Source organism: Hippoglossus hippoglossus, chromosome 10 (assembly GCF_009819705.1).
Source record: "Hippoglossus hippoglossus isolate fHipHip1 chromosome 10, fHipHip1.pri, whole genome shotgun sequence".
NCBI lineage: Eukaryota > Metazoa > Chordata > Actinopteri > Pleuronectiformes > Pleuronectidae > Hippoglossus > Hippoglossus hippoglossus.
The window spans coordinates 11414765-11432256 of record NC_047160.1 but is presented as its reverse complement, the minus strand read 5'-3'; the positions used below and the strand labels follow the sequence as shown (position 1 = coordinate 11432256).

Genomic DNA, 17492 nt, shown 5'->3' with positions numbered 1-17492 from the left:
CAGCTTTAATCGTATGTGGCAATAAATCAATAATAATCATTGCAATATAATTTTCATCAATAGCAACAAAGAAAAAGTCCAATATATAGATATACTTTAGGCATTATATGTATATAATGCTTAACATATTTTTCTGGTGTTTATCATGTTTCACTCTCTGCTCATTAAAAAGAGTTTAAAATCACAACCTTCACTCAGGAGCAAAAATCATGCTTTGAATTTAACAGAACTAATAATGTGACATTTATCATGATAATTATCGATATGGACAGATATAAGTTCTTATCCTGATTCACTGCTGCCCAGTTCTAATCTGACTTATTTACTAGTGATACAACTGTCACTAAAACCGAGGATGCTTCTCAACATGGAGAGTAAAACAATGTTTCTGTCATTTTTTGAAGTAACCCTATATTTTAGTAAATTTTCTAGAAACAAATGGATTTTTATTTTCTTCTGAGATTATTTTACCTTTAATAATGATGGATAGATTTGCCTGGTGATTATTGATTTACATTAAATTTTACAATCATATATAAATTTACTGAAATGCCATTCTGATTAATGTATTTGGAATTTAACATTCTCATATCATCATATCAATTTAACAGTATGTAATTGTGCAGTTTTTACAGTTTTGTTTATCCTGCTTGGATGCAGTATTTATAGAAGAACTTAAGTGACTGAGGAATACTGTCGTTCACCACTCGACTAAACTGAATTTATATGGATTATGGATTATGGATTATAAATTGGACAAAATAAGTAATTTAAACCTCACTTTTTAAGTAGATCTTTTCATATGTTATAAACCCAAAAGTTAATAAATTAAAAGCAATTATAGCAAACAAAATGGTTTGTTCCATGCAGCCCTGATGCCAGCACTACACCTCACCAGTTTAGTTCGTGGTCTCCGGGCTTTAGACAGAGTTTCCATGGTTCAGGAGGAGGATAAAAATAATTGCATCATTTGCTCTTTTATATGCCTCTGTAAATGGTATGATATTTACAAACTCTGGGGAACCTGTCATTTTAAGTCTGCCTCTTCCTGTGCTGTGGCAAACTCCACAGTGGAAAGGTCAAACTTGGAGGAAAACAGTCTGGCATTTATTGAATATGTGTAGCTGCAGTTTTACCTTTAAGGCTCTCTGACTGGTGAGGGCGAGGCCGGCGGAGGCAGGATGAGGGGGAAGTCAAGGTCATCCTGGTTGTCTGTTCCCATCGGTTGTTTAAAGAAAAACACAGGCTCTCCTGTAGCAGCAGAACAAAAGGTGGTGGAGCCGGCGAGGGGATCGATGTGCAATAGGGGAAACTGTTGGCTTTAAAGAGGAATCACATTATTGAAGGGGTAAACATGCTCTACACATTCCGACACCGGGAAAACGAACAATTGATTGTATGTACAGCACATCACTTGAACACTTTGTTGCAGATTGGATTATGGTCTCAGCATTCCCCCCATTATATTTTCAAGAAATTGTATACATTTATTAAAAAGTGAAAATCTAAAATCTCCTATTTGCAAAATTATTCAGATCTTTAATTGAGTCTTACTGAGACGACCCCTTGGTAGCGTTTAATTCCCTTGTTTTGGGGTTAACAAAATAAAACAATTATATTTGAGAGAAAAAGCAATGTCACACACCTAGAAGACAGACCAAGACGTCAAGAGCATTTGTGGGGATTAAAACACATGATCTCTGCAGCGCAATTGAAACGTTACATCCTGGCTCTGTCTGCGGCACCACCCCTCACCTGAATCCGCGTCTGAGCAGAGAACCCCCCTCTGTGCATGTATATGAAAGGCAAACGTTAGAGAAAGTCCAGACCCGATTCTCCAGAGATCCTCCGCAGGACATGAAAACAGCTAAAGTCAGGTGATGAGCAAGATCTGGTGATGTTCAAATGGTAGATTTTTGTCTCATCAAATCAAAGAGTCAAACCACCACTCTTGAACAAGGCCTGATTGATATGAAGCTCTGATATGATGACCATTGGGTTGTTGGTCAGTTTGGCCTCAGAGCCAAATTTAGGAGGAGTCCTGGTGACTGCAAACTGTCTTTCATTTATTCCAACTTCCAAGTGCACTCTTGTTGAGGCCACGTGCTCCAGGAAACACTCAACGATATCAAAAAGAGTTTGTACCTTTGTCCTCTATGCTTCACCACAATTCTGTCATGGGAGCTGAATTACATGACTTTTGCGGTGACATGCAGTGAGAACTTTGGGACCTAATATAGACAGCTGTAATTCCAGTCAATTCAATTTGGACTATGGAGAGAACCAAGTGATTTTCATTTTAATCATGAGAACAGCAAATGAGTGTATTTCTGTAATGTGAGCACACTTTTAACTGCTGCTTAATGTAATCAGGGTATTAATGCTTTCTGATATTAGTGTGTCATTGCTCAAATAATATTGGATTTCGAATGAAATACAAGAGAATCAAATCTCATTAACACCATTAAAAGATAGTTATCAGTGTCAGCAGTATCTGAGGATTTTACAGGCAGGGCGGTCAGCGGTGCATCACAACTCGCAACAATGAAATCTGTCCATCTCAGCTGGAGTCGGGTCTTGCCGTCTGCCTAATTAAAGAGGTTGAGGGGAGAGGTTGTTGTGTTCTGGCCGGAGGTTCATGTCCGTGTCATCACCGACTCGCTGTGCTCCATCCCAAGGTTGCCGCTTGTAGCCAGTGCCAGGCTGGCTGTGAGCTGCGGGCCATGGGACGAGGGTGGTTTTGGGGGGGGGGCTCTCTTCCTGCCCCAGCTCCAGGGCAGGTGTGAGGAGGACGGCTCGAAGTCAGAGTCAAGGTTAGCGCGCGGTGAAGGAACGTGGAACGGGGAACAGGGGCGGGGGTTGTCCAGGAACACGCAGCAGGCCTGGAGGGCTGAAAGTCCGCCTCGTGAGCAGCTACAGAGGAAGTAGCCGTGATGTGTCTGGCTCGTGTCTACAATTTGTCGGCCTGTGTTTGTTGTGTTGTTTTGTCCTCGTGAAGCATTTTGTAATCTCTGGTTTTGATAAGTGCCGTATAAATAAAGCGTATTTATTGTTATCATTAGAAATGCTGCAGAGATTTCTTTTCCTGGAACTTTCTGTCACTTGCTCATTAGACGCAGATTGATGGATTCTAAAAGCCAGCTCCTGCTATTTCTGCATCCTAATCAGCTCATTTCCCCTCTGTGTTTTTTATTTCACTTTCGTGGTTTGTTCTCTCTGCCTGACGCCCTGCAGTGTTGGGAGTTTAAAGCCTTAATGATGGGGAAGCTGTCAGAGAACGCTGACCCACCCAAGCAGCTTGATAGCGTGAGCGGGGAGGCTTTGTGTGCTTGTGCTCCCCTGAGTGCTCTTTTTGAAAAGCAGCACCAGCGTCCGTATACAACCTTCAGATGTCCACGAAGGGGAGAGAAGCTGGTGATGGGAGGTGTAGATGAGCGGTTTATTTAATTTGTATGCAGTCCAAGCAAGGGGGATAGTTTTATTGCTGTGTGCTACTGTGCGCTCAGGTCAGTTAAAGTTCAGCCCAGCTAAATGAAATACTGTCATTGAAGTCTAAACGGGTGAAACCGAAAACGTGCTTCCCAGATTTTTGTATTTATTTTTGCAGCCGGAGATGTGAAGATACAAGTTTGTTTTTCATCACTCTCTCCTGCTCAGCGGGAATGTCGTAAACGATCCACAGTAAGAAATATCCCACGTCCCCGGCACTAACATGCACACACAAACAGATGATAAACTGACAGTTTGTTTTTGTGACAGAGCCAGAGCCAGGACATGTGCAAACATGCTGATTTTGCTGTAAACTCATGTGTGGCTGTGTTTGTTAGAACGCAGATGAAAACCGAAACACGGTTGACGAGTGTCCGCATGGCAGCAGCTCAGAAGTCCAAAATATAACCATAACAAACGTCACGAGGCCCGGTCGAGAATCCACGTCCAGCAGGAGTAAAGCACAAAAAAAAGGAGAATGAGAAAAACAATTTAGAGTTTAACTATTGAATGTATCTGCAGGCCCAGAACAAAAGGAAGTAAATGTAGAATAAAAGGCAACATATGGTTCATACCACAGTGACGGGATGACATACAACACCACTTACTATTTTCAGGCTGCGTGGGTTGAAACATGTTGTTATGCTCCAAAGGTGTGATATTTTCAAAGCAGAGCGAGATCTACATCTTACTGTCTCGCTGTAATCTCCTTTGAAATATATTTTCCCCCGTATCTCTACCTTCTGTCCAGCACTTGCTAAGGACTCACATCCTCGGCACCGTGAATGACTTCAAAGTCTGCGGAATATTCAAGGATGTTCCTCGTTCCCGTTTCTCTGCCGTTATCCGCCCCTCCTTAACGAACAAGTCCTCAAACCTCTCCCTCTCTCTTGTTGTTCTTCAGGTTACTCTTTCTTTGTTTTCGGGCCAGACTACCGGACGTCCCCATGTTCACAGAGATTGTTGTGGCCTGCTTATACGAGCCACGGCTCCTAGCTCTCATCTCATGGGTGGTTTACTGTATTGATGTTTTTCTCCCGTAGGTTGTGACCCTGGGGAAGAACAGCCGTGGTTACCACTACATTCTGGCCAATCTTGTGAGTAATAACCCTGCCGCTCTCCTGGGAGCGAGCGGAACCCGCTTTTTCCTGCATTTGATGTGCCTTAGTCTCAGCCATGGTCACAAATGTGCATGCACATATATATATAAGGTTTATTGGAATTTGTATTAACCAAAAATGCCTGTATGTTTTTTTGCACATATATGTTTGTAGCAACCAGACGACATTGTATTTTTGTGTAAATTAATATGAAAGTAAAAATTTAAGTTGAGCCCCACGCACATGCACACACAGACACTGGGGACAGGAACCGTTCATTTAGCCTTGATATTAACATGGAAGTTTGAGAGTGGAGGACTGCCTTGCTCTCACTGGCTGATCCCCTGCTGCTTTTTTGCGCAATGTCACAAGAAATGTTAATGCATCAGTCAAACACACGTCCTTGCACACCATTACACCGTCCTGCATTTTTTAAAAACTGCAATTTGACCATAAAAAAATAAATAAGTCTGTGTCATGGCTGCAGGGTGAAGAAGGAAAATTTAAAGGCAGCCCAAGTAGCAAAGGTTAGGGAAATGCATTAGGGTTTTTTTTTTTTCTATGGCAAAGCTTTCTAAAGCTTTCTCTGGTTCAAGTAAAATAGTTTGGCCCCTACTTGATCTGGAACAAACTCTCAATCTAACTTCAGGTTGTTTATCTGCAAATGAACTCAGGTTGCACCACAAAGTGTCGAGAGGAACGTTTGCCTCAGTGTAATGACAAACACATGTTTCTTTCTCACACAATGCAGTTCATAATAAAATGCACCCTCCCAGAAAAGCTGCTAATATTTTGTGGTGCTCAGCCCCAAGTAACATTAAAAGAAAGAAAAACCTCAAAGAAAAAAACGGGAACTATGAGTTTTCTCTTCTCCTTTTCCTTCTGTCTCATCTCAGGGGTTTACTAATGTGAGCTTGGACAAAGTCTTTGCTGGTGGAGCCAACATTTCAGGGTTTCAGATTGTCAACCCTGAGAACCCGATCGTGCAGCAGTTCATGCAGCGCTGGGAGCGGCTCGATGAAAGAGAATTCCCAGAAGCCAGAAACACTCCTCTGAAGGTACTGTGCTCGCGGGGTCCTTTCATTACACATGCAGAATACAACGATCATCCCTCTCTGAAGTGCTCTCTATAGGCTCCTCTCCTCCTCCGTTTGCCTTTGTCATCCTGTCATTCCTCCCACCCCTTGCTTCCTCCTCTTTGCTTTGCATCTTTCCCGGCGATCGATATATTGATAGGCGGTGCGAGGCAAGGTTATATCGCAGCTTCAATTTACATCTAATTAAACAATGATTGAGAAAGAAATGGATTTTGAATGGCATTTAATTAGATTTTGTCATGGTGCGGTGGTCAACAAACAAGTGGCTCAGCCCTCGCTGGTGAAAAGGTCAGACGAAGTTGGAGGAGAAGTGCGTGGGAGATAAAATCACACATTAATGCTCAAGTCTCTCTCAAAACTCTGCGCTAAAAGTTTTGGAAGAGGTCCTGACCATCAGACATGCCCTGGCTTTTCAAATCAGATCTGTCCAATCAATCTAATTTTATCATAGGGGCAGAGTCAGAGCAACCCAATTATCAATCCGCCCACGCTGATCTGACCTGGTGGCAGCGACGTGCATCGGCAAGAAGCAACACAGACACTTTTACTGCAAAAAGTAACTGCAAACAGATTTATTTGAAAATATGACATATTTATATGAAAGCTCAATACACAGCAGTTTAAAGTTATGGTCTGAGTCTGTGACTTCACCAAGATTTCTGCCTTGGTTTTAACTTTACAGATTCAAGATCAGCACGGACTTTTATTGGTTGTTCCCGGTCTCCAAAAACATGTACTTCAGTTTTTATCTTTGTTGAACTGAATCCAATTTTGACACATCCCATCGTTTTTTTATTCAATGTATATAGTCCCCTGGTGTTATGTAATTTTGTGTCATTTGCATAACTGTGGTGAGATATTTTGTTGTTTTCCATTATCTGAGTGAGTGGGAGCATGTAGATGTTGAACAGAAGAGGCCCCAAAATGGAGCCCTGAGGAACCTCACATGCTATTTTTGTCTGTTCAGATATGTTATTACCAATTGAAACTAAATAATCCCTGTGCTGTAAACTATTTATTTTTAGTCTTAAAAAATGTCTTATAGTCACTACACAGTGTTTTATATAAACCTGTTAAGACTTCATCTTATCTGCTGCCACGTGATCTTGTCTCACTGGGCTTTTTTTTTTGTACAGTACACTTCAGCACTGACCCATGATGCCATCCTGGTGATAGCTGAGGCATTCAGGTACCTGCGGCGCCAACGTGTGGATGTCTCTCGCCGGGGCAGCGCTGGAGACTGTCTTGCCAATCCCGCTGTACCTTGGAGCCAAGGCATCGACATCGAGAGAGCTCTCAAAACGGTAGGGGGGGCAGGAGGGGGAAAGGGAGGCAGAAAGAGAGAGAGGGGGAAGCTGATAACCAAAGAAAAGGCCAGAAGAAGTGAAGCAGAGATAGCGAGTTAGAGTGTGATAAAGATGGAAATTGACAGAGAGAAGGAAAGAGAGCGCAGAGCTGTTCTCCTCCCTCTGCCTCCAGATATCTCTGCACGGAGCTCACTCAAATCCAGGCCCTCATTACCATAAAACTACATCTTTTATTAAAGCGTATCCAGTTCATCATTTGATTAACAGACTCTGTGCACCACTCCAGTAGCTGCATGGACACAAGCACCTTAATAACAGCAATATGTGCAATGTGATGACTGCTACACATCTCCCTGTGTCTCTCTGCCCCTCATGCCAGGTCCAAGTGCATGGTATGACCGGGAACATCCAGTTCGACAACTACGGCCGCAGGACCAACTACACTATAGATGTTTATGAGATGAAAACAGGTGGGCCGAGGAAGGTAAGACAGAGCGGTGACCCCTGTCGGGTTCCATTTATCAAGTGCCAAATAAGAAAAAAATCCTGGTCTTTGTCAGAACACAGCTAACACCTGGCACACCTCGAGGTTTCGGTTCATGACTTCATGACCAAATTGTAATTTCAAATGATTGATTGATCATCTGTACTTGAAAATAAAACTCTAAGGGATGGTGGCCACATGTTTAGGTATGACAAACCCATGGTGTGAGCTCAGCGATTGTGTTCAAGTATAATTAATTTCCCAACAAGACTCTACCTCCGTTTATCAAAGGGCTTTTTCAGTCACGTGGACCGGCAGGGCTGAGAGGACACTGCAGAATAATGCCAACTGCATCTCTCCACCTCTGTTCGGTAGACGAGCCATGCCAAGAATTAAAAGCCCCACAAATCACACACAGCCCGCGATCTGATCTGTAAAACTGTCCTATCAAAAGAATGATATAAGGCTTTTTCCGTGCCTTGGGACAGTGCAGATATGATATTTGGTCCTCTCCTGACAGTAATTACCATTCAAATAACCAATTACTGCAAAGGGGATCCAAGAATTCCTCTGGCTCCGCTTCAAAACGGTAATTCCCAGCGGTACATTCACGTTTTAACCAGTACCAAATGACTATCTCTGGTTTTATTCCATAACCTCACCGGGTTCGAAGAGACAGCTGTGAATTTCTCGTTAGCTGGGTAAGTGTGGGCTCAGCCTGATATGACATGTGATTATGCCGCCTGCCTCCCAGGCCTCTAAAGCCTACACTTCAATTAGCATCACGCAGCCTTTACAGCCGTCCCCGCACTAAAAAGCAGAGGGGGAGGGAGCAGGGAGAGGCATGGAGCAAGTGGGAGAAAGGAGGTCAGGGGGGAGAGAGTGAGGAAGGGATGGAACATGAGACAAGCCAGGCAGCAGTTTGTCAGGACCTGGAGCCCCCAGTCACCTCAGTGACAGTTAGAGGATGAGGGATCTTAGCTGTGGCTGTCACCAGTGATGTATGGGCTGATCTCTGTCCCAGCTGCTCAGAGTGAGATCAGGACTCTGCCTCTGGAGCAGCGCTCCATGACACAGCTTCCCACAGTGTTGCTCCCACGAGCAGCGCTCCTCAAATATCACTGTCGGTCAAGAGGCAGGAATAAACATCTGTCTCTGGGTCTGGAGAGAAAGTGCTCTAATCAACATCCACAACTGTAACCACAGTGTGGAGCTCCAGTTTGAGAAGTTCGCTGCTTTCTAGCGCCTCCACTCGGTGTTTCTGCTGTACACCTGTCTGGCCTCAAACATTTAAAGATCTGAGGCAAAAGAAATAAAAATGCGGACCAGATGTGAAGGGGGAAATCGTAGCCAGCAACAGTTAAACTATTGGCAGCCGCAGATGCAACATGTTTCATCGAGAGCCAGAACAGCCATTATTTCAGACGGGCAAACAAACACTTGACATTGGTTTGACTCAAGCATCTGTATAGCAGAGAACAGAGTAACTGCAATGGCAGGACTGTGCAGGAGAAACTGTAGAGCCACTGGGATATTATACTAAATTATTTAACATGTATGCAGTACATAGGCCTGAATATTAATTATTTACCATAAAACCTGGGAAGCTGGAGGTGGGAGGGATTGAAGTCGTCTGGCGTATGCTCATGCAGTGCAATTGCAGCATATTTGGCTATTTGAGCCGGTGCAGATAATAAAAAACATAGTGTATTTTCATAATATCTCTGAATGTGGCACTAATAACATGATAAATGTCGTAATATAGAATCAACTCTATTTATTTTGTGCTTAGATTACTGGGCCTTGTCTGCCATTTTGGTATTCTGCTCATTTGCTGATGCTTTGGTTGACCTCTTGGAAAATACAGTGTTGTCTTAATAAAACCTGCATCATACCAGGTCCCAGTAATATTTAAATATGTCCCTGCTATGTGTGCTTTTACATCAGTGACGTCAGTGGTTCGGAATGCACCACTAACCACCGTTTTCTCTTTGCAGATCGGGTACTGGAACGAGTTCACGCGATTTGTAAATATTATGGACCCGCAGGTCTCCAACGACTCCTCAGTGGAAAACCGAACCATTGTGGTCACTACTATTATGGTACACTTTCCACGCAGTTTTAAATGTTTCACATATTCTGCCACTCAAGGTCATGGTGTTGATTCCAACGAGTGATACATTCTGTCCTGGGCGGGTAGAACCACATCTTTTTTGTGTTGCTTTCCATCCACTCACTACACGTTGAAACAGTCGATCCGAAGCCGGGGGGAGTGTTTCAACTGTATCAGTGTGGGTGTCAAAGCATTTTGATTTTCCATACTTCAGTGGCCTGTCGTAGCAGTGACATCACAATAATGGTATACTGTATATGATAGTGGTTGACTCCATCAATTACAAAAAAAAAAACGCATACAAACGCATACGTAAGTAGACCTGTCTGTCCTCATCAAGTAAATGTTCAATGACACTTGGGATAGACTGGCCGAAGAATGACTAGAGGACGATACTGCAATGGTTTCTCAAGCCCGGCAAAGCAAAATAAACAGTATTGGAGCAGGGATAAGACGGCGTAGTGTTCTTCCCTTGTTATCGCCTCTCCAATCTATTTTGTATTGCTCCTCCATGTGTTCTGTGTTGAAGTATAACTTCCAGTCAGCGCTTCAGGAGAGAATCATTTTCTGGGCATTTTCCCCAGACCAAAATACAATAAAGAGAGAAATATTTTACATTTATTTGCTTTTAACTGTCTGCACTCAACTAAACGTTTCAAGCTTATTGGATCACTTCCATTGCGAGTGTATTTACTGACTGTATAATGGCGTTATAATTACCTGATGCAATACCTCACTCTCTGCAAGTGGATGATAAAGAAAAATGTCTGGGAAATAATAAGGATCTCTGGCGTTTGTCCACACTTAGATTCCCTTTGTATTCCAAGGCACAGGAGGGTGTCACTCAATCGCCAGAGAGGAAACGTTTAACATCTCTAGATGAGGAATACAGTCGGGAGGTAAAGACGTGTTAACTCGAGGGAAACGCTCAGCAGATCCAATGTGAGGGGATACGTTCAGCACAGAACAAACAAACCATTGCGCTCCTACTTGCACTCTAATTGTGTGTGGCTGTAATGACAATGCCTGCTCTCCTGAGCGGTCCTATTGTTTGATAATGATGATGTGCTCGGTAAAGAGAAAAGACGAGCTGCACCAGCGTTTTTGACAAGGAGAGGAAAGCTAGCACGCTCCCGCTCTCCTGACATAATTATTTTATTTCTGAAAGTTTTTATTTTTATTTTTCATTTTGTTTGCACTTTTTTCTGGATAGCAAATAGTGGCTCATTCTGTTTTTAATTTACTTTTCTTTCTGGAATGAAACAGCCTTTAACTTCGCACTGGTGCAAATGTGCTTGAATATGTTGAGATACTATGGGCACTCTCTGATCCCTCTCCTGTCACTGGCATTTACTTATGAAACCCATCCCCATTCCCATCCCCACCCACCTCTGAGCTGACCCACACCTTGCCTACCAATGACTCCCAGCCCTGCTAAATCTCATTCTGGCCTCCTGTGTTCTCCCACATAAGATGAAAAATAACTTTCTTTCTCTCTCCCTTCCTCTAACCTTTATTGTGCCACCGAGTTGCGCCCTCGGGCTCAAACCGGGTTGGGTGCATTGGGCTTGGTGTCTGCTGGCCGCCACGGCTTATTGACCGCAGGGTGACCACGCGCTCACGCTGCTGTTATAAGTGCATATTTGTGCATTCGCAGGGCATCATCTTCGTATGCATGCCTGCATGGATGTGGTTATAGCAGCTTATAATGTTGGAAACGTGTGTGTGTGTGTGTGTGTGTGCGCGCGTGCATGGGCACATTTGGGTGCATGTATGCATATTTCTGTATAACTGAATGTGTGCCATGGCATGGGAGTGAATAAACCAGCGTGTGTTTGAATCAACAGGAAGCTCCTTATGTGATGTACAAGAAAAATTATAATCATCTGGAGGGGAATGACAGATATGAAGGCTACTGCGTCGATTTAGCATCTGAGATTGCCAAACATGTTGGAATTAAGTACAAACTGTCTATAGTAATGGATGGGAAGTACGGAGCCCGAGACCCCGAGACCAAGACGTGGAACGGGATGGTGGGTGAACTGGTCTATGGGGTGAGTACTGGGAGCCTCGATTTCACTGATTACATGGCAGTTTGCAAGGAACTTCAACATGAGAGGAGATCTCATTTTTCTGTCTCAAGGTTATCACCAACCCGAACTCATCAGCTCTTGCCCAGTTCAAAGTCTGATGCTGTCTCAGGAAGCTCAGCTGTGAGTGAATTTGTTGAATGCAGCCTCAAGCATTGGGGGGTGTTGGTGATCATCTTGAGACGGAGAAAATGAAATCATTTCTCAGTGCTGTTCATTGCAATTAATCCTCCTTGCTTAGCCTAGAAAGCTCTCTCTCTCTCTCTCTCTCTCTCTCTCTCTCTCTCTCTCTCTCTCTCTCTCTCTCTCTCTCTCTCTCTCCCTCTCTCTCTCTGGCACAGTCAAAACAGAGGTAGGTACATGAAAACAATGAGTCCATATGGCGAACACACTGAAACCACTTTGATGAATGAAAGATTGTATGCCTTTGAAGTGATTGTGTAATTATGTTCAATGATTGATGTGTATGATGAATATGCCACATTGTAAATTCACAGCTGAGAAAATCTGCTTTAGAATCAACAGCTAAATGGTGGCTTGCGGTTTGAAACAACAAGATCCATATGTGTTGCGCTCCATAAAGGTCGAACCTCGCACATTAGCGGAGGGTCATGCCGTGTTTTACATCTGACAGAGCTCTCGGGCTCTTGCAACACCTCGAGCACCCCCCCCCCCCCCCCCCCCCGTTTCTCTCGCCTTTCTCCGAGGCAACAATAGTTGAACAGGGGCCAAATGCAAAATGCATGAGGGTCAGGTTTCCTCATCTGTTCAATTTTCCAACTATCAGCCCGAGAGATTGCATGGTTTGATGTGCTATCGCCACCAAATTATTTCTCAAATGGGAAAAGTCCACTCCCCGCTGATGGAAGGAGAAAAAAATGTCCCAATCATGTCACTGTCAAGTCTTTCCGTGCCTGTAATTTTTACAGCAGGTGGGCCGAGACTAATAGTTTTGTACATTTTGACCTTTTGACCAGTAAATTAATTTGATTTTAGTTGTCTTTTTAAAGGTTAGGCCCGGGGCTGCTCTTTATTGCTTTGTTTCCCTCACCATTGATTGAGGGCTGCTTACGCCTGCACAAGGATTAAATGGTTATAGCCCTGCGCAGTGTTGTGTTGACAGCACAAAGAAAACAGTCGTGTTTATTGGGTCTATTTGTGTTGCTCCTAGTTTGACCTTGTAAGAAACGTTTTCTGCCTCGCGCTGCCACAGCCCAATGTTTTCTCAATTTCAATATGAAAAAAAGACAATAAAGCGCAATACAAAGAACTGCCCTTCACAGAACGGCTCCTTTTGAAGAGCAGCACTTATTTAATTAATCACACACACACACACGCGCTGCAGTAACACTGTCTTATGTGATTAATTATTTTCTTTTCGCTTTTACAAAGAAACCCATTGTGAGTCCTAAAAAGGCAGCGCCACCTCCGTCCATGTGTTTCGATAGCATAATGCGGATGAAGCAGCAGAGCAAAGGAGGCAGATCAAGAGAAACAGCTTGAAAAAATAAAACAAATAAAGCAAACGCCAGAATAAGCTGTGTGAGCGAAATCTTGAACTGAACGGCATGTGATGGAGTTCACACGGCCAGGGCCTGCCGGTTTATTTCTTAAATGACAGCCGTTTATTGAATCGCTGTTACAGATTTGTATTACTTTGCAGTTTTACCGTAATCAACGCGAGTATTGATACAGCTATTATACAGAGTTTCATTACAAGATGTGGTGTGAGTTTTTAGGAGCCGCACCACTGAAAAGTTTCTCCAGACTGTTTCTCCTCGGGTCCTGATTAAGGAAGCAGTTGGTCAAATATGACTCAAACTCCCATCTGCCTCTGTGGATTTTTTCCAAGCTGTCTCTCTCAAAGTCTCGCAGGGCCCTTGGGAGCTTTTCTTCCATCTTACCTCCCAATGTGGACACATTTTCCGTGAAAATAATTCATTTTACAGTCTGGATCTGAAATGTATTAACAATCCTAAGTCCTAACACTGTGCAAATGCCACTCTTCTCCTCCTGTGTGTGTGTTTTCCTTTCAGCTGGCCTTCAGTCGTCACAGTGTAAAATATGTGTGATAAAACATTGTTTTAACTTCCCTCTCCAGCTCCAGTCATTCACACACACACATATGTAAAATGACCTGTTTCTTCATGCAGGTCATAACTAATGCTCACTGTGCATGTCCCTGTTTCCAGAGAGCAGATATAGCTGTTGCACCTCTCACCATTACTCTGGTTCGAGAGGAGGTGATAGACTTTTCCAAGCCCTTTATGAGCTTGGGCATCTCCATTATGATAAAGAAGCCCCAAAAGTCCAAGCCTGGTGTTTTCTCCTTCCTGGACCCGCTGGCCTATGAGATCTGGATGTGTATAGTGTTTGCCTATATTGGGGTGAGCGTGGTCCTGTTCCTGGTCAGTCGGTTCAGTCCTTATGAGTGGAACCTGGAGGAACAGGACGAGACCAAAGACCCCCAGACTCCCCCTGATCCTCCCAATGACTTTGGCATCTTCAATTCCCTCTGGTTCTCACTGGGCGCCTTCATGCAGCAGGGCTGTGACATCTCACCCAGGTAGGTCACTTGCAATAGACACCAGCAGTGGACAGCAGAAAAGAAACAGTGATACTGCATTATTTTGACACTCAGAGATCACAAACCTCCGCAGAGACACAACAGTCCCCAATAAATTTCATGGAAATCAGTTGAGCAGTTTTAGCATTATCCTATTAACAAACAAACAAATAAAAAAATACAAAGCAGATGAAATGGGCGCTCTGAGAGCGCATTCCTTAACCAAGGTTAATGCCCTGTCTTCCCAAAACAGTGTTTTCCATTAGTTATCCAGACTGTGGTGGTCCACCTTATTCTAATTTACCCAGCCAGAGTTTTGTAATGATCCAAAACTTTTTTTACCTTTCTCATAATGACATAAGAGATCTATCTCTGATGTGGTTTGTTGCTCCTTTGCCACATTGTATAGCTATGAAGCACTATTCACAGCACTATTTGCCACATGCTTGTGGGTGCCATTGTGAGCTCCCACAATCGTCCATAAAGTTTTTACTGTCCACGCAGACAGTAGTCTCAGCTGCACGTGGCATGTAATGCAGTTCTCTCTCTCACACAATAATTTGACTTTCACTCTTTAGTCTATGTGCTTGTCATTCTGAATCTGCTGTGTGTGAGAGCCACGGTCGTGCCCGTGCACATGCACCCCCGCTACCACCACAGACTGAATCAATTCTGATGTAGACACTGCAGAGAAAGGGAAACAAAATCCCTGGATTCGCCCATTTTTTAAAAATCTGCATCAAAATTGTAACAGATTCTTCCCTGACCCATACCACATCCCTCCACCAAGTTTCTTGGTCAACCTTCCAGTAATTTTAGCGTGATCCTGCAAACTAACAGACAAACAAATAAAGTGAAAACATAACCTCCTTGGCGGAGGTAACAAGACATTTCACCTGCAAGTGATGAGATGAGCTGTTAATAAGTACATGGAATGAATTAGTCAAGCATATTCATTTTACTGCCTGCTTCCTTCAGGTGTTCATTACTTGAAATTAGACTTATTTCAGTTTTATTGCAGCTATTATACTGTAAGTGTAATTGAGTTTGGCACTTTGAATGCTGAAATTGTCGTCAACAAAATGGTTTCATCAATACTCTCTTCAGGCTATTAGGTGATCTTTGACCCAGATTGTTTCACAGACACTTGGATTAGAGTACATTTAAACAACTGCCGCTAATTTCCTTGAAAGTGCACTGTTTTGGAGTGCTGACACAGTACGGGGTTATTTTAACGATTTACCAGGAAATTCTGATGACCGTTGCATGTGCATTAAACACAACTGGTAGATCTTAGCAGTTTTATAGGCACCACATGTCACTGTGTAATTACATTCTGTGTTTCCCTGTCATCAACCTTTCTCTTGCAGGTCTCTGTCTGGCCGTATCGTTGGTGGTGTGTGGTGGTTCTTCACCCTCATCATCATCTCTTCTTACACAGCCAACCTGGCTGCTTTCTTGACAGTGGAGAGGATGGTCTCTCCCATAGAAAGTGCAGAGGATCTGGCCAAGCAGACAGAGATAGCATATGGCACTCTAGACTCAGGCTCCACAAAAGAGTTTTTTAGGGTAAGTAGTGCATAAACATACTGTTTAACACACACACAGCAGCTGACTAATCAAATGCTTTCAGCTCAAATGCCAAATCATGCAAAGGCCTTAACATTTTGCACTCAGTCAGAAGAGCTACTTTTGTGTAACATACTCAATAAACTCCTCCTTGCAGCTTTTCCATTTTGTACCTTCAGTGAAGCACTCCTGACCTGCACAAGATTGCTCCAAATGAGGCATGTTGACAGAGAAGCAGATCTTGAACTCTTACGACATGAATATGAAATTGATGCAGCAGTGCTGCAGTGTGCAACCTTGAGGCACTGGGCCTGTCAGCAGAAAGTGTGATAACAACGTAGAAGACTCAGAGGTGATAAAAACAGGAGGCTAATCAAAGCACTCAAACTCAGAAGGGTCAGCTCATGAAATATAATTAGCTAGCCAGCCAGAGCTGGCAAATTGGACCTGATGAAGAAGAGTCCTGCAGGTCAAACAGAGCAGTCTGAAAGATGGTTCAGATGGAATAAGCAATATGTCCGTCGGCACGAGGGACTAGGCCGACAATTAAGTCATAAATTAAGTAAAATCTGAAAAGAAAGTGCATTAGTCTCTGAAAAGCAACCACATGCAGGAGTTCAGCAGCTGCATATCTTTAAGACTGATCAACCTTCTGCTGTGAAATCCATAGATGTCTTAGCTTGTGGCGCTGCTGCTCCATCAGTCCAGTCCTTTTTCATTTGCAGAACAGTAAGTTGAAAAATAATTAATAGAAACAGCTCTCTGCCTGTGATGACGAAAAGGCAATATGACAGTCTTTTATCTTACACTCCCTCATTACTCATCAGCAGGAGAGAAACAATTCATATGTTTCACAGCTGCAGCCTGTTGGCAGAAAGAGCAATTCATTTGTATTACCCCTGGGTTGAATCGCTCAGCGCAACAAAATGCAAAATCAAATCCACGTTTTTTCACACAAAGAAGAAAAAGATAGCGTGTTCAAAGCTTTATATTAAAAATAAACGTTTGTTTAAAGACTGTAGTCTCCTAGGAATTGATTGTGAAAGGTTCTCTGACAGGATCATATATCCAATGAAACATGGCATTTGACATGTGTGACAGCAACACGTGATTCTCCATAGAAACCCCTGTCATTACTTTCCCTTTCATCAGAGGGGCTGCACTATGTCTTTGTGTTGCAGACATGATGGACGACAATTACAGATTAGGCTTTCAGCCGGACAATGGAGCTACGCAAAGGTTTGCTGGTCAAACAATCTGAGAGGTGGTGGTCAGATTTCCTGTATTTTTTATAATGAGTGTCCTACTTACATCCCTTTTACAAGTCTTCAAATAGGAAATGTCATGCGTGAACCGCTATTCCAAGGGACTTTTAATTAAAGCTGGAGAGGGCTGACAAGGAAAAAAACACTGATTAATAAGGGTTCAAGTTCTATCGCAGATCTGTTTTTGAGGAAATACATTCAGGCTTAATTAGACACATACGGCATCAGCCAGCTGGAAATTTTAAATCAAGTCCAACGTTTCAAACAAGACATATGTCATCATCTCTGACACCGCTGGTGTTTAATTTTTGATGATCTCACCTGGTTGATTCTGCAAAGCGACCTGACGAGAGCAGTGAGCTCAGGAATATGTTGCAAAATTTGCAATAACATGAAGATACTGTGATGTGAA

At 43.1% G+C, this 17492-nt stretch overlaps 1 protein-coding gene across 7 annotated transcripts in view; it reads left to right on the top strand.

The window, feature by feature from the left end:
- Positions 1-17492, top strand: part of gria3b (glutamate receptor, ionotropic, AMPA 3b) — an 85213-nt gene that overhangs the window by 51746 nt on the left and 15975 nt on the right. For all 7 annotated transcript variants that reach the window (XR_004615147.1, XR_004615148.1, XM_034597641.1 and 4 more), the window contains exons 5-12: positions 4533-4586; positions 5486-5647; positions 6823-6990; positions 7373-7477; positions 9475-9579; positions 11438-11644; positions 13873-14246; positions 15617-15815. Coding sequence is in view for 5 of the 7 variants with exons in the window: in XM_034597641.1 (XP_034453532.1) it covers positions 4533-4586; positions 5486-5647; positions 6823-6990; positions 7373-7477; positions 9475-9579; positions 11438-11644; positions 13873-14246; positions 15617-15815 (1374 nt within the window). In the remaining 2 variants the exon portion in view is untranslated. The remainder of the gene's footprint in view (positions 1-4532; positions 4587-5485; positions 5648-6822; positions 6991-7372; positions 7478-9474; positions 9580-11437; positions 11645-13872; positions 14247-15616; positions 15816-17492) is intronic.